This window comes from Perissodus microlepis, chromosome 2, assembly GCF_051167445.1.
Source record: "Perissodus microlepis isolate ML-2025 ecotype Zambia chromosome 2, ASM5116744v1, whole genome shotgun sequence".
NCBI lineage: Eukaryota > Metazoa > Chordata > Actinopteri > Cichliformes > Cichlidae > Perissodus > Perissodus microlepis.
Genome location: NC_140462.1, coordinates 32,387,788 through 32,409,452, shown reverse-complemented (window position 1 = coordinate 32,409,452; position 21,665 = coordinate 32,387,788). Strand labels below are relative to the sequence as shown.

General features: G+C 41.0%; 4 protein-coding genes across 5 annotated transcripts in view; 2 read left to right on the top strand and 2 right to left on the bottom strand.

Annotated features, from left to right (window-relative positions):
• Nucleotides 1-31: 31 nt before the first annotated feature.
• Nucleotides 32-9,595, bottom strand: setd7 (SET domain containing 7, histone lysine methyltransferase). The gene is made up of 8 exons (XM_084908292.1): nt 9,452-9,595; nt 7,272-7,401; nt 6,011-6,212; nt 5,720-5,909; nt 4,625-4,706; nt 4,412-4,529; nt 3,207-3,364; nt 32-968 (listed from the first exon to the last, which is right to left on the bottom strand). Exons 1-8 carry the CDS (start codon nt 9,546-9,548, stop codon nt 776-778), a joined length of 1,170 nt encoding a protein of 389 aa, XP_084764418.1. The 5' UTR covers nt 9,549-9,595; the 3' UTR covers nt 32-775.
• Nucleotides 9,596-9,683: 88 nt separating this feature from the next.
• Nucleotides 9,684-15,755, top strand: mgst2 (microsomal glutathione S-transferase 2). Its single transcript, XM_084908341.1, has 4 exons — nt 9,684-12,940; nt 14,578-14,677; nt 14,977-15,129; nt 15,247-15,755. The coding sequence occupies exons 1-4, from the start codon at nt 12,880-12,882 to the stop codon at nt 15,347-15,349; spliced, it is 417 nt and encodes a 138-aa protein (XP_084764467.1). The 5' UTR covers nt 9,684-12,879; the 3' UTR covers nt 15,350-15,755.
• A 151-nt stretch (nt 15,756-15,906) lies between these two features.
• LOC146392981 (short coiled-coil protein B-like) lies at nt 15,907-20,001 on the top strand. Of its 2 annotated transcripts, none has more exons than XM_084908352.1 (4): nt 15,907-16,042; nt 16,620-16,688; nt 16,768-16,848; nt 17,737-20,001. In XM_084908352.1, exons 2-4 carry the CDS (start codon nt 16,673-16,675, stop codon nt 17,877-17,879), a joined length of 240 nt encoding a protein of 79 aa, XP_084764478.1. In that variant the 5' UTR covers nt 15,907-16,042; nt 16,620-16,672; the 3' UTR covers nt 17,880-20,001. The 2 variants fall into 2 exon arrangements, with proteins under 2 accessions (XP_084764478.1, XP_084764487.1); XM_084908361.1 differs by lacking the exon at nt 15,907-16,042 and adding an exon at nt 16,049-16,486.
• Nucleotides 20,002-20,580: 579 nt separating this feature from the next.
• The window catches only part of LOC146392980 (alpha-1,3-mannosyl-glycoprotein 4-beta-N-acetylglucosaminyltransferase B), a 29,075-nt gene continuing 27,990 nt past the window's right edge, over nt 20,581-21,665 (bottom strand). The window contains exon 15 of the mRNA XM_084908304.1: nt 20,581-21,605. Coding sequence (XP_084764430.1) covers nt 21,588-21,605 — 18 coding nt within the window. The 3' untranslated portion in view covers nt 20,581-21,587. The remainder of the gene's footprint in view (nt 21,606-21,665) is intronic.

The window sequence follows — 21,665 nt, the reverse complement described above, 5'->3', positions numbered from 1 at the left end:
TGTCTTAAGATGATGATGCATGCAGACTGGGTTTCCTTACCTTGTACTTTTATTTCCGAGAGCATATGCACACAGATAGTTTGGTTAGAAAAGTGAAACAAGCTCACAGGTGAGTAATGGCAGACATTCCATTATTTTCTCCCAAAGTTCTTGGATTAGAAACTCCCTTTACAAAGCTCAGGGAGTACAGTACCTAACCACTTCAGATCTTAGAAATAAATTAGCCACTGCAATGTTTATCCTGTACGGCAAGTAAACAGATCTGTCAAGTTACACTTTATGAAATGTATAGATTGGGATACGTAAATTAGTGCAAATGAAGTGTGGGCTGAACAGTTTGAAACAGATGACACAGACTGTGGGGTCCAAATAGTGGTGTTTGGAGGGGAGCTCTGTTAGGTAAACAGCAGCTAGAAGACGCATACAGTGAGGATTGAGACAGTGGAAACTGAAGGAAGTCATCATTGCACAGAAATCTTGACTTGAATGAGGGTGTGTGTGATGAAGAGGATGTCAGACAGAGCGGCACCTCCAGCCACAGATGTGTCTCCTCTAATATCATTTGGTTTCTTGCATAGTTCTTGTGTTTCTTTGGCCTGAGAGAGGCCTCCAATCATCCTGAATTGCTCAAGTAGTATTCCATTTGAATACTAAACTTGGTAACTTTGCAAATATTTCTCTAATATCAATTGCCACAATGCTCCAGCAGTCTTGTAAGGTGGTAGCACAGGTAGAGGGGAACGTTTTCATTGTCCAGAGGTATTCATCTGCAATCTCACTGTCCAGTAGGAGCCCCTCCTCTCTGCTCGAACGCCTCTAGCTCTCGCTTGTACCAATCAGGAGCCTCTGGGCCATTTTTTCCAGTTGGCTGGTGATCGTAACCGTAGGCGACCATTAGCTCCTCATCTTTTTGCACAGCCCTCAAGGTTCGGATGCACTTGATTGGCCCAAAACGAGGATGGACAAACCTGTGCAAACACACATGCACAAAGTCAGGCAAGAAACACTACTTTGTGAGTTCATTGTCAGATATGCTACAGTGACGTCTGTCATGGTACCACAAGTTAGATGCTTAGTATATTACTGGGTCTCGGGGCAAATCTTTGGAACATTTTTGGTGTAGGAAAGGTGATATGAGACAGGGCCGGAGGCAGGGTGTACCATGGACATGGTCCTATTAGAATCACCCACTGACCTAAGTGGCAGTGACTGAAAGTGTTGTTTAAAATAGTTTAAAGCTATCAAGTTAACTAAAGTAAACAGGTGCCTGAATTTATTCTCAAAGCATCTAACTTTGTGTTTTAGAGACTTCTACATTGTACTCTCAGATGGTGCGGCAGGCTAACGCAAGGATAGAATAGATGGAGCTTCCACATGATTGGTACAACGGTTATTTTATTGAATGGGATGGCAAACAACCTGCTCCTGGAAAGAAACCTTGCTGGTTTACAAAGACGAACACGTAAATAAATAAATGTGTGCATGATGAGAGTAATGATGGTTGGTTGATGACCCTGAACTCAGTGTTTACTCTACACACATGAGATATAAGCTGCTAATGCTAATATTTGCTTATAAAAACAACTACTGGTTTAACTTTAAAACTTGACAGTGCTCACATGCTAAGTTAGCTTTTTGTCATTTGAAGCTTAGTAAAATAAAATAATCAAATCACTACATGTCGCTAGTTCAATGAGCTCTTAGCTCAGGCTTTCCTGAGCAGCTGTATTGTTTGTCATCTTTGTACAAGTGTGGCCAAAAACACAGAATAACTGCAACCTCTGTCAAGAGGCATATATGAATATAGCATTAGCCTCCTTACACTGACTAGCCCCCCAAAAAAACCAAAACCAAAAGATCCACTGCTGGTGCTGATATGATATTTTCCATAACAACATTAATGGGACCATTGCTGTTAGGGGGTTAAAGTGGGGTAAATGTACTTTTTTCTCTCTTGATCTTTAACTTGGAAGGGGAATAACCAAATGCAAATCAGGTGTTCACTGTCCAGGCTATGGCTCACTGTTCACCTACTGACAGCTGAAAACGGCTCCAGCCCCACTACATGACACTCTGTGTTATTAAGACAGCATGACCACTGAACTGTTCAAACTGTCTCCGCGGTTCTCAGTTCTGACAGGTGGGGCACAAGTTACCTGGCAGAAAAGTCGTGCTGAACTAACTTTTACGGCAGAACAAAGAAATTTATAATTAATTAGGATTAATAATATGCACATCCGCTGAAAGCTGCAGCCGTGTGTCCAAGTCGACAGCCGCAATAAGAAGTGCACTGAAAAGTGTGAACATGTGGTCGGGTCTGTCGTGCATCGTTTACAGTGGTGCCGAAAACCAGGACTGGGTCACGAGAGACCCGACCACGTGTTCACATTTTCAGTATACTTCTTATTGCAGCTGTCCACTAACACACTGGGCTGCAGCTTTTGTGCTACAGCCTACACACATCAACAACAACAGGACCCAGTTCATTCAGTTTTAAGCCAGCGAGGCATGATTGGGGATTGGCGTGATAGGCTTGATCAGGTGTGCCCGTCTCCCCTGCAGCTGCAGACCATGCCCCAGCACAGCTCTGTAGTCAGAAACAGGCTCTCTGCAGCCACTAAGAGTGAAGAGTATTAAACTCTCACTAAATTATATATTTTCATCTCTGTGAACAAGTTTCTGGATTTCTTTTCTTTAATAAAACTAAGACTGAACTTTATTTTTCCATGTTTGGCAATGTTCACATTCTATTTAACTTGTTGCTTTTTTGAAGAAGTGCTGCAGACTAATGAAGCAGTCTAGTGACAAAAGCCTCAAATAGTTGTTTGAAATGAAAGTTGTTTGTTTAAAACAAAAATTACTGAAGGATTCATTGTGAATGACTTTGTTATCTAAGTAAAGTTGCAGCTTTCTGTCACTGTTTTGCTTCGATGGGGCGTGAATGTGTGGGGAATGATGAAAAAGTTTGAGAACCACTGATCTAGCTGAGGAAAAACAGTTCTATTAAGAATAATTCCCTTTTGTATAACTCAAAGATTGCTTGATATCTTCGGGAACAGTAACAACATTGGTGGTGCATGACTATAGAAAGTCTTCAGCTGGTGCGAGTGAGGTTATTTCTGTTCAATTTGTAATCACATCAGGCTTCTTTTTTTTTTTTTTTTAAATGTCAGACTCTGCTGGTCAACCTGTCAGCTTATACTCACGGGTCATATTTGCAGTTGGGGATGAAGGAGTGGTTTGCTTTATGACCCAGAGACGCGCAGTATCTGTCCGTCTGGTCAAATGGCTGAGGGACGTCAATCACGGTATCCTCATCGAGTGAAATTGTGTTTCCATTCAGAGCCCAGTCCCTGCTGTCCACCTGATGAGTCACGGATAAAAACACAAAGAAAACACAAGCGCATTTAATGGGGATAATCCTACAGGGTGGGCCATTTATATGGATACAGCGTAATAACATGGGAATGGTTGGTGATATTAAAGTCCTGTTTGTGGCACATTAGTATATGTGAGGGGGCAAACTCCTCAAGATGGGTGGTGACCATGGTGGCCATTTAGAAGTCGGCCATCTTGGATACAACTTGTTTTTTCAATAGGAAGAGGGCCATGTGACACATCAAACTTATTGGTAATGTCACAAGAAAAACAATGGTGTGCTTGGTTTCAACGTAACTTTATTCTTTCATGAGTTATTTACAAGTTTCTCTTTGTTCACAGCCATTGACATGTCGAAGAGGTTAACACGTGAGGAGCGGATCGAAATCGTGTTGATATCTGGTGAACGCAGTAACCGGGTCATTGCAGCAGATTTCAATGCAAGACACCCTACGAGACCACCCATCTCCCATGCTACAGTTAGCAAACTGCTTGCTAAGTTTCGTGAAACTGGTTCAGTGTTGGATTTGCCAAAATGTGGACGCAAGAAAACTGTCACAAGAAAACAGGACTTTAATATCACCAACCATTCCCATGTTATTACGCTGTATCCATAGAAATGGCCCACCCTGTACATACATAGCATTCAACACCATTGATTATCAAAAGAAGCCTCATGTTAATCTATGATTTTTTTGGAGGGACCCAACACCTAACCAGTGGAATTCTGCCAGGGCAAGCAGGGGAGCACTGCAATGAAATCTATAAATCGACATCAGTTTAAACCAAACTGAATGTTATCTTTCTCCCTGCGTTTCAGTATTCGTAAGTATTAGCAGTTTTTATCTGTTTAACATCAACTTTTAATTATTTTAATCATTAGTCCATAAATGTTAGAAGAATGTGAGCTGAGATTCTAATAAATTAAGATATTGAAACCATAATTTGATGTTGTTGTTTTTTAAATTAGTTTACTCTCACTACTTAAATACTCTTAATGACCTTGGTGCGTTGTTTGTGGTCTGTTTCATACCTCAGAGTGGGTGATGCGTACTCCATTGTAAAAAGCCATCACAGTGTTGGCCTCAGCATCTGTCTTGGCGAAAAGTCCCTGTCCTGCTCCTCTGATTGTAGAGTCTGCCACAAACACTCTGACAAACAGAGGCAGGGGTAAGACAATGAAATACTGACCACGAATTCAAGAGGAACAATGTGATTGGTCAGGATTCCTATAAAACGTATCTACCTTTGGCTCTCATAAGGATCTGGAAGCAGAGTATGGGTGGCGATACAGGTGGATGTGGATTTGTCATACGAGTACACAGGACCTGTGAAAGAAGATTAGTGGGATTCTTTAACCACAGGCCTTTCTCCATGAAATACAAGTGGAACCATATTAACCAGGGCCAGAGGAAATGACACGCATGGGTGGTGGACAGCACATGCAAGGCAGCATTGGTTAATGAGTGAAATGTAAAAAAACAAACAAACTTCAATTAGAATGATACCAAAGTGACAGTAATTCCTCTACATATATCTCAGAACTGTTCAGTCACATTAGCCATCTCAAATAAACGGTTGCATCCATGGCTCCTGCTGGCTTTTGGCTCTTGAAACTAGCCCAAATATTAATAGTTGTTGTGTCTCACGTTTCTGGACACTGACCAGCTGAGAGAGCAGCAGCACTTAGTGATCACTTATGTGATCACATGATGTGAAGCAGTTAGTGTATAACTTAAAGCAGTTTTAATAAATCCTTTAGAACTTTAAGGGGAAGCTTTCAAGAACATAAGATCAGCTTTTGTAGGTTTTAACACAGTTTCACAATTTGGCTCAACCGAAAACTTTCATATTAGCATACATGAACCGTGAACTTGGTTATATGTTAATCTTCTTAAACCTGGTAGGAGCAGAAAGTAAAGCTGTCCAGGCAGAGTGCAGCAAAATGCAAAGGAGAGACTTTCACACAGGAAGTACAAATTATGAAATGGGATGTTTTAGTCTGGTCCATTTGTCAAGCTGGCAAGCTATTAAACTGCTACACAATTTAACAGCTTGCCCGTGCACACGATTGAGGTTTCTATCATTACGTTTCCAGTATATTACATTGCACTGAAACAATCCATGTCATCATGCATTATACCATAACACAGTTTCTTGATAATAAATGTATTATTATTTATTTACATCTATTAATGCTTTAGCCTTTTGCATCTTGAAAATCCAACATAATCAATTTTAGGAAAAGGGCAATTTCTTATTAAATGCATCAACTCCTGAACAAAAGTCTCGACAAACAAATACCAACTCAGCCTAAGTGGACGTTCGCATCACTCCTTACTATTGGGGCTGATTTCGAAGCGTGGTCTCCCAGTCTGGTTGGAGATGACAGCAGCAAGTTGGGCCTCAATGAGCTCCCCATCCACAAAGCTTCCATATAGAGCCGTTCGACCGTCAGGGTAGATATACGCTACAGAGTCACCAGTCATTTCCCCGTCCTCGTTTACCTCCCCAAACACACAGCCTCTGTCCTAGACGCACCACAGTACACGCCAACATGCACAATACACATGGTTAGAAATACTTCTGCTATGTTCTGTACAAGCAGAAGTTAGACAGTAAGCTGACTCACAGGGTAGTAGACCCAGCATTCCCCACAGCGGTTGTTGTCTTTGTACTGGCCCTTGAACACCAGGTGACCCTCGCCATCGAACTCCTGAGCAGGCCCATTAAGCTCTCCGTCCACATACGTCCCATTGAGGACGCCCCCATCTTCGTAGGTGTACACTCCTTGGCCCTGCAGAGCATCATCTACATAGAACCCCTCTAAAGTGCTGTGGGAGGGAAAAGAAGGACAACTGCAATTAAGATTTTTACATTTAAAGTCTAAATTCAATCTTCAAGGTGAATAGGGCCAGACAAAGGTTATTTATGTCTCCAGTATTTCTTTCTGAGGTTTGTCTAACTATTCCTTCTTATTCAGGACAAACTTTAATCCTGAAAAACAAAACCAGTGCTGACATTCTAAAAGGTACAACATAATATAATATCATTTATTAAAAAAGAACAAACAAAACTTTTTCAAATTTCTGTGGTATTGTTTTGAGAGAGGTAGTGGTGGTATGGCATAAAATAACTCAATGTATACTGCAAGACAATTTTAGGGGTAGTTTTAAAAGGAAATTACATCTGTGATGGTTTTATAATTACATTGGACAGGTTTGGTCACAGGTTTTCTGACAGCCCACAAACAGACTGTGTTGGTGTATCTGCAATGGTCCCATTAATAATCTTTTCCATCTACGGGGCAAGCCGCTCAATCATGTGTTGTACTGTATGTTTGGACTTGAAGGAGCAGAGTAGTTGTTTTCTTGTTTACTTCTGATGCCACTGCCTGTAATCCAGTAATGTTTGTAACTGTAATGCTCAAGAACTTTACTCCGTTTTTCTACTGAAAAGCACACATGCATTAACACAATATTAATAAGTAAGTCTCAAAACCTTCTATTGGCAAATAAATATGTAGCTTTGGAAAGGTGCCATTACACAGCTGCAGTAACACAGATGTTCACTTATCACACAGCACACTATCACAATACCTGCGTCTGACTGCTCCTGCAGTGTTACACTCTTCTCCTTGGAGGAAACTGACCGCTGCTCAAAGCCATGTCCTCTGCTGTCACATGCATAATCTTAATTTTCTTTTATTATTTCCAATATATCCACAATAATGAGGCGTTTGTCAGATAAATGCAGAACATACATCTTTCATATCTGGCAGTGACAGCGGTCAGATATAGTAAATGTTTTTAATTCAAGTAATGTCAGATTTACGTCCCCATCAGTGATCCTAACAGATTATTTAAGTCCTTAGTTTGTTATGTTTACAGTACCTTCCATCAAAGAAGAAGAACTTGCCCTTGCCATTTTTCTCTCCATGGGTGAAATGTCCTTCAAAGCGATCACTGGACGAGTAGGTCACAGTGCAGAAACCATGGGGCTGACCATCTTCATCCAATGGACCTGAAAATTCATGCAGAAACAATGTTTCAGTGTGATGAAATCAGGTTATCTGAAATAGATCCCAGATAGGCCCATCCATTTGTTTTCATGGATCTACCACAAAATACTAAACAAAGCACGTTCAGCTGATTTAAACGAGTACTACAAATAAAGCCTGTAAAGGTTTCTGCTGAGGTCCTCAAGCCCCTTTCTTAAACGCCTAAAGCACTTCCTGTATCTATTGTTATATTTTAGCCACGTCCCTCATGGACATGTCAGTCTAGAGCTCTAATAATTTGTTTTTGGACACTTTTACTAATAGTTACATCTCTATTTTTACTCTCTCTTGGTCTACTCCAACAACTTACTTGTTAACCTCTTGCTTTAACCGTTACATCCAACCAAAACATCAGTTGTGATTTGCAAAGTATGAACCAAAGGATGCCTAAAGTCTATTTAGCATAGATGGGTCATTATTTTCAAAATAGATAGAAAATTAAACCCCAACTGATACAGGGTTTGTTTTTTTGTTTCTTTAAAGACTGATACTCATATTTGGTGATTTAGTAACCCAGGTTTCTAATATCACAGGTTTTGTGATGAGATCGTGACAATGCAAATTAAAAAGCAATGAAGTTGAAGAGTGCCCTCTGATGGACAAACTGCAACATCAACACTCAAAGTTGTTGAGTGCTTCTCCCATCTCTTCTTTTTATTGGATTTATAGGTTCTTATCAGCCATCGATAATCCAGCAAACAGCAAATATTATCAGCCTGCTGATAAATCAGTCAGGCTCTAATGCAATTAAACACCAAACACTGTTGTTCCTCTATGTTTAATTGCACTAAAGTTCCTTTCAAAGAAAACTGGAACAGAAGAATAATTCAATCAGTTCCCATTAGTTGTTAATGACACACAGAACTAGTTACAATATTTTACTTCAGTCAGGAAATGAAACGACAATGCTGGTGACAAAACACCAACTAAAATCTACTTTATTACAAAAAGAAGTATCAGTACCTAACTGGAGTGGAAATAAAAGCTTCATTTGCACGTGCTAATCAGCCATCACTTTGCTGACTGAGCTACACTCCCTGGAAATAAATAAATAAATTCAACAATAATAACTCGACACACTTTTAACCAACCACCAATCATCGTGTACTCAAGTAACAATAATATTTCTTAATATTTGTTATGTGAGAGTTTGGTTGACAGCATATTTGTACATAATTGTTACTCACTCACAGTGAGTATAGATAACTGAGATTACAGCAAATGAAACTAAGTTACAGCTAGAATATAAATGAGGCAAACAAACAGCAGTGCAACACGATACCGTTGTATTTGCAGAATTCAGTAGGCCAGACTTCCAACGTGCAAAGCAGTGCTGAGTCAGGGAAACGGGTTAAACCGTTTCAACCACTGAGACGAGGGGCAGTTATTTAGTCGGGGTGGGTAGTAACCCTTTACGACGGTGTTGGGGCTTTTTAAACCTTCTGACTTCTTAAAGCGTGTCCAGCCGGTTTCCTTTGAAAGAGCACTGTGATTAGCTCTGTGACGGGCTGTGTGCTAACGGGGGCTTCGGGTCCGTAGCTTTCAGCACTGTGTGCACCACAGCGGGGTTTCTTTTAGCCCGGGTCTCCTAACGCGACAGCACTACTTTAGTCCGACACAGTGAAATCTCAGTCCAGCCTCTGAACAAGGGAGAAAGAACCCGCGTGTAACGGTGGTGCTAGTTTAAAAACAAAGACGCGCAGTAACGAGAGCAGCACTAAAACAAAAAGTAACATTTGGTGTCATTCTGCACTTCCTGCCCTGCTGACTAAACACAGCAGCCACGCTGGCAGCGGAGCACTAATACCCCACATACCGCCCTCACGCGCCTGACCGGCGGATCTCCTTGTCAAACAGAGGGCCTGGCGCTCCGAGCTACCGAGCAGGCCCGCCGACAGATCCACTCATGAAGATTTGTTTAAAGAGAATCGACACCACTCAGCCAAAGTGCTGAGAATACCTTCTCCTTCTCTCGTTCACGCGTACACGGCACGAATGGCAGAGGTTATGTACCTTCTACAACCTCTTCTACATTTTCATCGTCGCTGTCCATGCTGCAGGAGCCCGCTGTGACCGCACCACGGCTTCGACTGCTTTTCCTGCCACCCATGTGGCGTCGTTTGGGGACGGTAACATGACAACCGGCGACACGTTTTTTCACATGCCACACGTTTCGTGGGCATTTTCACTGAGCAGTAATTTGCACGGAAATATAGCGTGTTTAAAACTAGTAGGTTATTATTAAAAATAAGAAATCTCAACGAGCTTACTTTAATAAAAAAAAAAAAAAATCATAAGAGTAAATAAACTGACAGTGCAACTAGATTCCCCCCAGTAGAGCCAACATTTACATAAAGAATTTATGTAAACATTTAATGGCATTTCTTAGCCGTCGCTGCCCAAAGTGGGGTTTTCTACAAAAACCAGTGTTTCGAAATAACCATTATATAAGGTCACATTTTCTTCTTCTTTCTGCACTAAGAAGAAGAAAAGGTCATCTCACCCTAACCTTTTCTGTCACACCAGCACGTCCTGTGTGGTCTTCCTCTTTTCCTTGTGCCGGGCGACTTCATTGTCAACATGCATGTGCAAACTTGCTCAGCTTCATCTCCAAAGCAGTCCACCTGAGCTGTCCCTCTGATGTGGTCATTTCTAATGTTGTCAGTGCTGGTCACTCCCAGGGGAAAAGGCCCTTCAGCTCTGCCACCTGTCTTTTTGTCAGTGGCATCACTTCCAAACCAAACATCATAACAGGTCCTACTGCCATTTTGTAAACCCACCCATTCACTCTTACTCCCATCCTTCTGTAACAATCTCTTCATCGCCTCTTTACATGGTTGACTCCTGGTATTTCAACCATTCCTCATTCCCTACATCTACTCCTTGCAGCTTCAGTGTTACACCTGCCTTCTTTGTACGTCTTCATGAACACTCTCAACACTGTTTCTCTGCATGAAGCCCTACTGCTGCTCGCTGACGTCACCTCTCTAGCTTCTACTTTGTTGTATGGCTCATCAGCTTGATTTTCCTATAGCTGCATCCTTGTTGAAGATCAGTACCAGAACACTTCTTCTTCGTTCCTCAGGCGTCCTTTCCAAAACTGTGTTAAATAATCTGGTTTAAAAGTCCACTGCCCTGTTTCTCAGACATCTCTATACCTCCACATGTAAATCATCAGGACTCACTACCTTTCCACAGCCTTTTCATAGCTGCCCTCACTTCCTCCTTATACTTCCTGATTCATTAACATTCCTTTATGTCATCCTCTTACTCTCATGTCCATACCTACCCAACACCTTCTCATTATCAATTTTCTTTCACCTGCAAATCCACTAAAATCAACCAATCACCACTATCTCAAAACAAAAAATATGTGGTGAAAGCTTCCATACAGATGTAATCATTCATTTCTCAAACATTAAATACATACATTATATTTTGTCGTAGCATTCACATACAATTGCAGTTTATACAGACTATGCCAGGGGTCAGCAACACCCAAAGAGCCATTTGGTAGAGTTGGATGTCTCGAGACCGGTCTTCGTCTCGAGACCACTTTTACGTGGTCTTGGTCTCGACGGACTTTTGTCTCGGTCTTGCTGTCTCAGATCGACATAGTGGTCGGGAGATGTGGAGTCAACAGTAACAACGTAACGTTCGATAATGTGTCATGCGCAAAAGCATCAGCTCTAAGAGCCGTGCTTAGAGAGTGCTTTGTAGTGAATCAGAAGAGTCGACTCCCATTGAGCGAGAGCCGGCTCCTCACTTAATTTCCTTTCGCTGCTCAGCTCTCACACAGTGGCTCAGCTATGCTCCAATCCCTCCATATTGTGGCCAATCACATGCGAGGATATAGGATAATATCATTATGTGAAAAACAGAGAGGGTGAGACTTTTTTGTCTTGGTCTTAGTCTTGATCTTGTCTTGGTCTCGATACCCTCTGGTCTTGGTATTGTCTTGGTTTAGGCAGTCTTGACTACAAGTCTACCATTTGGACCCAGTTTCCACGGAAAAGAAAACACTGGGAGCCGCAAATACTTTTTGACATCTAAAATGAAGATAACACTGTTATTGTTTTTTACCTTTATGCTTTGTATAAACACCTGTATTGTGTTGTTTATGAAATCAATGAAGTGCTACAGAGAAAATTAAATTTTATTTATGGAATGAACACATTTTGAACTCTTAAAAAATATACCACAAAGGAAAGACAGTTGAAGGTCTCTTTTAAATGAATTAAAAAGCTGAACTTAAATTATTCATATACCAAACAAAAACTGTAGCGTTGAGCTGAATTTTAAAAGTAATTGGAAAAATTCACTCAACTGCTAAAAAAATGAAAAATAAATATCTGCAAAATATCTGTATAAATATTTATTTTAAGTGGTTGACGTGTGTGGCGGGGCGTGGTCTGCAGTGCCGCTACAGGGGAGGCGGACGCACCTGAGAGGCATCCGCAATCAAGCCTCCCCGGCTGTGAACTGGAAAACTACCGCTGGCTGTGTGGCTACAGCAACAATGTGTGAAAAGTGTTCAATAAAGAAAAAAGCATGTACATGAAAACATCGTTGGGTCTGCCATGGCGCACAGCGTCTGCAAATCGGGGCTGTACGAAGTCACTTCGTCTTTACGCAGGACTGTAAGCTGCCATCTGTGAGGCGTGAGCGGTGTTTGTTTTTACCATAGTTCATGGTGGAGAACAGCTGCTCACATACGTATGTGGATCCGAAGCTCCACACTTGGCCTGCCTGGGGTTGACAGTCTCCATAAATGCAGGGCATTTCGGCTGATGTGGTTTATGCGAGTGTGACGCTTATTTTGAGCGATGAAAAATAATAACATATAATTTTATTTTGATATTTCAAGACCACGATAATCTTCCAATTTACAACTAGAAGTTAAAAAAGAACTAACACAAATAAAATACACTTCAGTTAAATATAATTTTTTTTCAAACCACGTGGAGCCGCAGGTTGCCGACCCCTGGACTATGCTCATGCAATCTAAGAAATGCCCCCCCTACAGTATCAGGCCTGCAGAATAAACTCACACTGATAACAGTGCGTGGTATACAGTGGCATGATAAATGAAGCTCGAGCCACTGTAATTAAGGACTATCACACTTTAATTGTTCAGTTCTGTGCATGCATTTATACATGTGCATATATGACTGTATGATATGCTGATGATAAATTAACAGCAGGTATTAAAGTTTTAGCCAGGTTTTTCTTGTGGAGTGTTAGTGATAGAGTTCACAGAGAGCCCTGCCCACTCATGGCAGATCTTTAGCTGCACAAGAGTCACAGGACTTGATTACTCGCAGAACTTGTGGGATGTGCTAAAGTCCCTTTGCCCCAGGAAGTACCTCCTATTTGTTATGTAAAGCTGACTTTGTGTTTAGGAGCAAACTGTGAGGACGGCTGTTTTTCCTAACAGTCTGATGGAAGCGGACTCCCCTCTTTTGTTGGCTGCAGTGTCCCTGCTGTCAGTTCTGCACATGGGTAAGTAAAACACAGCAGCTTAATGGATGTTGTGCATGTCAAGGTATTGTCCCAATTTAATAATAATGTGGGTGTGGTTTGCCACTCCTATGTAGGTACTGTGCAACAGCAAGACTAGGCAAGTTTTACACTTAGCACTCCACTCATTTAGTGATCATCAGATCACATCTAGGATGCGGATTTCCTCTTGTCAGCAGCTTGAACATGGTTTCCCACACAGAAAAGCACATACATTCTAAATGCAAACAATATCCTTATTATTTTAAATGTGTGCATTTATCAAATCAAATCACTTTTATTGTCACATCACATGTGCAGGTACACTGGTACAGTACATGTGAGTGAAATTCTTGTGTGCGAGCTTCACAGGCAACAGAGGTGTGCAAAAAAAATACAATAACATAAGAACAAGCAAATATAAGAATGGCTAAATCTGAGAATTATATGAATAAATATATGTACAATATAAGAGTGTATGCATATTACTGAATGTGTATGTATGTCTACGTGTGTGTATATGTGTGTGTGTGTGTATGTACATATTTTACAAATTAAATAGAGTAAAAATAAAATAAATATATAAAATATACAGAGGTTGGTAGTTGGATATTGTGCAAAACAAGTGGCATTAATGTACAGTGTGTAGTGCATAATGTTGAAGTTCCAGTAGTGAAGCTGAGGTGTCTATGACGTGTTCAGAAGTCTGATGGCCTGATGGAAGAAGCTGTCTCTCAGTCTGCTGGTACGGGACCGGATGCTGCAGAACCTCCTTCCTGATGGAAGTAGCCTGAACAGTTTATGGCTGCGGTGACTCGAGTCCTTGATGATCCTCCCCGCTTTCCTCAGGCACCGCTTCCTGTAGATGTCCTGGAGGGAGGGAAGCTCACCTCCAATTATCCGTTCAGAGCACCGCACTACTCTCTGGAGAGCTTTGCGGTTGTAAGCAGTGCGGTTGCCGTACCAGGTGGTGATGCATCCAGTGAGGATGCTCTCAATGGCACAGCGATAGAAGGTCCTCCCCTTTATACTAGTTTATTGATTTATACTGAGCAATCTCCACTTTTTGCACAGATGTTGAGCAGTATATGTTGCCGTGTTTTATAGTATAGTATTCTTATAGTATTTTCAGACTTTGATTCTTGTGGGCCTTCAAGCGTTTGTTTGCCCAAAAAAATTGTGTGCAGGTTTAACTATCACCAGGCCAGTGTTAACCGGAATTCTTGATCGTGGCTGTTGTTGATGCATTTTCTAATGTGGAATCATTCTGAGGAGAATGTCAAAAACATGATAATGCGAACACCACGGCTCACCATGAAGCTCAGAATATTCTTCTGGGTAGAATCTAGACTCTGTAGAGCATTTGGACAACTACGAATCTGCTTTGAGACAGAGGAGCTGAGAAGTGCCTGCTGTTCAACTGACACTTCATGGAGCTTGGTCAGTTTTATCATGGTGGTCTACAGAGAGAAGTTCATAGCTTGGATTTTGTTCCAATGTTCAATTTTATCCCTTGAAAACAAAATCTACAATTTATTAAACTGTGCAAAAAAAAAAAATTAGGCGGCTAAAATAGGAAATATACTTGTGAATTGTACAAAGAAAAATGTAAAGAAACCTCTGTCACTGTCTCCTCTCAGGCTACCTGGCTCGGCGGGTAGGAAGATCCAGGATGGCTTACAACATCGTACCTCCTGTTGTCACTGGACCTCCAGAATTTGAGAGGACATTCCGTGCACAGTAAGAAGACCTGATTGTAATGCTATAGTCAAATGAACTGAAGGGTAAAACTAGTTTAAACAGACTACTTTAAAGTAGTAGTCTGATTACAGAGTGATATGGGAGAGAATGCCTGAGGAATGGAGAAACAGTTTACTGGTACCATACCATGAAGTTATTCAAAGAGTTTCTGAAGCTAGGTTAAGAAGAGAGCTGACAATCAGTGAGCAGCAGTGTGGCGGAAGGAGCTGATCTGCAGTGAGAGTAGGGACAAGGTGGAGCTCCAAGGATGTCCTAACATTACCTGTGTTTGTTCTCAGTCAGAACTGTGTGGAGTTCTACCCTCTCTTCCTGGTGTCGATGTGGACCTGTGGTACCTTCTTCAGTGAGGTGATTGCAGCTGCAGGAGGGCTAGTGTACATGGTCGCTCGACAGATGTATTTCAGTGCATATATCACGTCCCCCAAGAAAAGGTCTTTCACGATACTAAAATATCAAATACTTAAAAGCACATGGTGGCAGCGCTGACTTTAAAGTATCTGATGTTTGACCTATTACAGCACGCTGACTGAGTACTTTCTGGTTTGCAGGTTACCTGGCTTTATTCTGAATTTGGTTGTCCTCGGCATTCTGTCTCTGCTGGGTTCGATTGGAGTACTGCGTGGAATACTATACAAATACTTTCTTATCTAACTTTGAAAAATGTCATCAAACTGTGCAAACCAACAAATAAAGTTATTTGTATTTGGTAGAAGTTTTTATAAAATTATTTTCCAATGTTTATATTTTCAGTTCTTTATAGTTTAGAGTAGGTTTACATGTTCAGTTGTTGTTGTTTCTAAATTCGTTTCAGTGTTTGATTCAGTGCTGTATATTTTTCCTTATTATTATACTATGTGTGTATTTACGATTAACTTTTAACTATTTTCTTTCTCTATACTTTTAGCTTTGTTTTGATTCATTAATATAATCTTGGAACAAAGACATATAATAGCATAAATATCTGTTATATTTAACTGTGTGACCATGGCCTGCATAGCTTATCTAAAACAGCATTTCCCAACTTCAAAAAAGGAGTGGCTTTAAGCGATTTACCTTCAAGTGTGCAACACCTTAAGTGTTGTTTCCGGCAAGAACTGTGGTACAATGAAATAACTGCAAACAGTGAAAAAAAAAGGGGGAAAAAAGATGAACTATTCTGATGTCATTCTGTTGTTTGTCCCAGCGGGTTGTACGGCGCCCCCTGGCGGCTGTGAGGTGCAAGTGCCTGATAATATCCAATGAAATCTAGCACTGCCGAGAACATTCAAGCAGTGCTAAATTACGCTAGTCTTTAATTTTCCTATCGATATTTAGCGCTGCAACGTTTGTTTTTCACGTCGCTGGGTATGGGTCCTTTCATTTTACAGCTTATACCCAACTGCGTGTGGCAGCTAATTTTAAATAGCCTCCGGCTAACGGTTATTAGCATAGCAGCAGCTAGTTAGCACCACACTGTTAGCACGGTGTGGTTTACTTTGGCCAGCTGGTCTCTTTGGTCAGTTTTAAAAATACCCGTGGTTCACGTGACCTTTAGAAGGGTCCGATACCAGACAAACAAGCGGTCTTAGGGTTTAGCTGTTAGCATTATTAACGCTGTTGTAGGTACTGTCTCTTAGTCACGGCGCTGCACTGGTGTGCTGAGAATAATAAACTCTTGTTAAAATGCGTTGTTATTATTATAGGTATGGCAAAAGTGATGATTAAAAAGAATTGTGTGCACCGCATGACAACAAAATGTAAGCGTTTACTGCTAAGTGACAGCACAGGCAGCTGCCCAGAGCAGTTTTGGTAAACAGCATTTCATCATGTTGTGTAACATACGTGTGAAAAGCTGTACGGTCGTTTTCAAGCATTCGTAGCTTTTGCTACAAACAGTGGATAAGCTAACTTACAGATATTTAACTGTCAAATGTTCCTGCAGTGTCCCCGAGAGTCGCAGTCCTGCATTCCAAAAAGGAAGACGAGTACTTCACCATGAGCTCAGAGGATGGTGAGACAACACACACACCCCTCCACAGTGTGCATGTTCACTCTTTCCTGTGCCTGACGGCTCCGTTCGCCTGCTGCAGGTGACATGGAGAACCAGGCTGAGCTGGAAGAGAAGACCAGGCTCATCAACCAGGTGTTGGAGCTTCAGCACACTTTAGAGGGTAGGCACGTGCAGCCTCACAGCTGTTACCTGCTAAAATGGAAAATGAATGTTTTAAATATAAACTGTAAGGTTTCTTGTGGGGTGGCTTAGACTCGTGTTGGACTGTTAAGCTCTGCAGCTTCATGTCACGCTGGGATTTGTAGATGAAATTGTGCATTTACATTTTTAAAAGTTGCCCCTAACTTTACACACTGTAGATGGGCTTTTAGTGGGAAGCATCAGAATGTTGATTTCTCTATGTGAATGTTACTCATAAATGTATCTGTACCAGCAGAATGTTCACAGATTGATAACACACAGGAACACTACATCACTCAGAGTGGATTTGAGCTGAAGTGCAGGCTGTTTAGCCTCATTTTTAAACCAGCTTAGTTTGGCCCGTTGAACTCTGCACCGTCTGACTGATTGTAGAAACTCATTCTGAGAGTTCTGGATGCACAGTGTTTGAACATCAGTGGGGCAAAGTGACTTCAACACAACCCTACAGTCTCTGCAGTGTGGACAAAGTCCTTGGAGTTTCACGCCAAGTCAGTGGTCGATGGTGGCCTCAGCGATTGCCTTACTTTCTGAATCAATACAAATCTTCTTATTATAGTTAAATATAATTTCCCTGTTGCACGTGCAACACTGAGATGTGTTGTGTGAACACACACATTTATTTTATGTGTTTGGAGAGTGGAAAGATCAGGAGGTGTGACAGAAATGAAGGAAACACAGAATAGGTGCACCTAACATAAGTGTTTGCTGAACTATGAATGAGCTATAAATGTTTTTTTAATGAATTCTAGGATAATGATGATGTTTTAAACTGTAATGAATACGTTTACCACCCTTGTAGTTTCCACATTCCTGTATGGTTGACTGATGTTTTTGTTGACGTGTTCAGACCTGTCTGCCCGAGTCGATGCTGTAAAGGAAGAGAACCTGAAGCTGAAGTCGGAGAACCAGGTCCTGGGTCAGTACATTGAGAACCTCATGTCGGCTTCCAGTGTCTTTCAGACCACTGACACCAAGAGCAAACGAAAGTAAGGCGACCTTCAGAGAGGCCTGACCTAAATCCATCCCTCCACCGCCCCTAACAGAGCCCAGACCGTACCAGAGGACTGGACTCACGGACCCTTTAATACTGCTGAAACCTGAAACCCGTTTCTGTCTCTAACATGTGCAAATAAGGGAATTTGTTGTTTTCGTAATGTGGCTGCAGTGGCCAGTGTTGCATTCATTAAAAGAGAATGTCCAGAAGAAAAAGAAGAAAGAGAGACCTGATCCAGAGCTGCACATTAATATTAAACCTAACTCACGAGCTGACACACACTTCAGCTCTGTGTCAGGAAGGACAGCTGGCCTGAATCCTCTTCTGATATCTGAGTGCCTGAAATCTGTGCAAGTCTACAGAAGGAAAACATGCTTTGCTATGTTTTTCCCACATAATGAGTCCTATTTCATAAAGTACAGTTCTGTGATAAGGTGTTTAGCACTTTCCTAATTTCTTATTTTCTTTGCATATTTGTTACAGATCATCAAAAGTTAGACTTTGAAATTAGTAAAATGCAGTTTTTAAATGATTGTTACACATGTTAAAGCTGTGCAAACCAACCTATGTGGGAAAAGTAATCCCGACTTGATCCGATTGAGTGATGTGAGAGACTCGTTGCCACTTAACGCAAATAATTGACAGCAGTTTTTGCACAACCAGTTATTTGGTCTTTGGGGGTAATAACCATAAGTAGGGACAGAAAGGTAGGTTTGTATAGTTTATTTCCCTTAAATAATCAAATAATCATTTAAAAACTACATTTTATATTTGCTCCAGTTATCTTTGTCTAATATGAACGTTTGTTTGATCTGAAACATGTAAGTGTGACAAATATGTAAAAGAATACGACCTCAGGAAGTTGGAGGAACACTTTTACACAACACTGTCAATCCCATTTGTTCTTCTGGAATATCTAAATGATGAGGTACGATTCAAGCAGCTGTCACCTGGTTAGCTGTAACACCAACTCTGTGGACATCACAGTTAGTCAGTTCAGTTATGTTTGCAAACTCGTGGCACGCAAACAGGAAACCGGTGAGATACCTGGAACTAGACTTTCTAGAATCCTGTTGTCCTGTAATCTGTTGATGTAAACAAAGAAACCAGACCCAATCAGTGTGTAAGATGGGCTTCCTGTTTAAGCGCGGATGAGTGCTTTGAGTTTCAGAAGACGTAAGAGCTCAGCTTTTGTGCCATGTTCATATAATCAGACTTTGTTTTTTGGCATTTTGCACACATACAAAGTAAAGACAAAAGTGCAATCTTACACTGGCCTTTTGTGTATGAGCAAACAAGCTGAACTCGTGGTTAGGTTTCCACCTTTAGGAAGCCTGCCGAGGGGCAGCAGACAGGTCTTGTGAGCTGTACTGCATGTACGTTTTGGAGTCATTAAATAAATAATGGTTTGATTTTATGTGGCTATTCTGTGAGTGTGACAAAAGTCTCGGTGTTGCCATGTATTCGGTGCTCACAGATGTAAATCAGCGGAAACAAGAATATTAGATTAGCTTCCAGTCAGTGTGGTTAGTGTTACACCTCCTGCAGATCTTCTGATACACAGGAAGGCATCACCGAAGAACTGAAACTGGATTACAATTGTCACAGTTCAGATGATGCTTTGAAAATACCGGTGACGTTACTGCTCCTGAACGCTGCACACAGGCCTGACACACAAAAAGAAAACTTCCACACCACAGATGTTGAAGTGTTTACATTAAATTCTGTCTTCTGCTCTCGATACTTGTTAGTGAGGAGCACGGCTTGATCTAAGGTGGGATTGACACACCTTGTTTTAATTCTGAGTCAGTGTTGCTGCCATTGCTACAGCTCCAGTAGATCTTTGAATGGCTACTTTAGTTCCAAACTCCTGGTCTTTGTCATTTCAGCGTGATGTCACTTCCTCTTTCGTGCTGCTCGTCTCAGGTTGGGATTAAACAACACTAGTAGCACTGTTTGAGTTCACAGCTAAAACCATGATGTGTCATTTTGATTTGAGCCTGTGTGCGCTGATTGATGAACTTCTCTTTAACCATGCTGTATACTGTTTACATTTTTGTTCGATTGCCAGTTTGACTTGGCAAGTCTTAGTTAAATAAAGTTAAGATCTTTTCATGACGTTTCTAAGTGATATTTCTTGAGCTAACAATCTCTTTGTTTTATTTGCCGCTCACGGAGTCAACTAAAGGTGCTCACCAGGACCTGATACCATCCATTATGCATTTAACAGCTGGTGTATGAATAAGAACACACAGAAAGGTGGTCAAACTAAAAAAAAGGAAAGAAACAATTTTGGTATATTCAACTATATAATAATAACGAGAAGAAGAAGAATATGTACAAATGATGACAAAGATGCAATTTAAAATAGTATCTTTGCTACAGTGTTACATCTGAGTTGTTTTTATGGTTAACTTTGATTCCCTGGGTCTTTTCCTGTGTTATAACTTTTCGATATATTTTCATGTGCCTTATATTTGCTTTGTGACTATGTGTCTTATTTTGAAAGAAATATTTACACGTTACCATAGCGACCAGAGAGCATTAAGGGGCAGAGAGGAGGATGCTACTCTCAGTGTTGTTGGCGCATTTCAGGAGGACTAATAAAATAAAGGACTAACAAAGTTACACAATTACAATGAATTTGCATTTATTATTATATTTACAGGATACCACAGTTTTTGTCTTGGTCGTATCATTTTATTTTGTTGTGTTTATCTGCGACACCTTAAAGGCCGGTCCGTGAAAATGTTGTCTGACATTAAACCGGTCCATGGCGCAAAAAAGGTTGGGGACCACTGGTCTAAACAACACTGGATCATCTCGAGTTTGGTGCCTTTCTCATGCTTGAATGGTTCATAGATTTATGCTAAGTGGCTTAACAAACAAACGATTTCTCTGGAAGTGGTCAGTTACAAGGACTAGAGTGAAAGTGACCAGTATCAAACGCCACTATCCAAAGAAAGGCCCTCAGAAAGCCTGGAGAACTGCTGCTCAAGACCAAAAAAATAAAATATTAAATTTTTGCAGATGTGAATTTAAAAATATTTTGCTCGGTTATATTTATATCAGCGGTGCATTAGTATCATTGAGTCAGAAGAAACTACAGTGTGTGAAGGTAGCAGTGTGGCTACCTTCTGTGCATCCATATAGCATCAGACTGTGGATACAAACACTACATCAGAATCCTCTGCATGCTTTAATGCTGGATTTTGTTTGTGTCAAGTAAAACATAGAGTGTCACCATACTTGGACAGTCTATAGGAATGGCCTGTATCAGATGCGTGATGAGATGAAACTTGACAACTTTGAGCATCAAACTAAAGAGTGCTGTCGCTGCAGGGGATTATTTGGACTTTGAAGAACCTGTTTTGTGTTTTTAAACAAAGAGCTGAAATGAAATCCTTAGAAGACAACTTGATACCGGATATTCTTTATTTGTAACAAAAATAGAATAGTGCAGTAATTTACTCAGTGAATAGCTCTGGTGTTACATCAGTGAAACGTTTGGGTGGAGTGAATTTAAGCAGCTAATATGAGCCACCACTGTGGCCAATTTGGACACTTCCATCCATCCTTAGTCACATAACAGGCAGTTTAGGCACATGTAAGCCTTTTATTGGACGTCCATGTAGACAAAGTCTTTGTGCAGCAGGTGGCGCACTAATCAGCCTGAGTGAGAGTTTCCTTCTTGTCTGTGGTCTTCAAACTTTAATGAGTATCTGACAGACAGAAAAAGAAAAGTGTTAAGCAAACCATAGCTGAAGAAAACCACACACAGC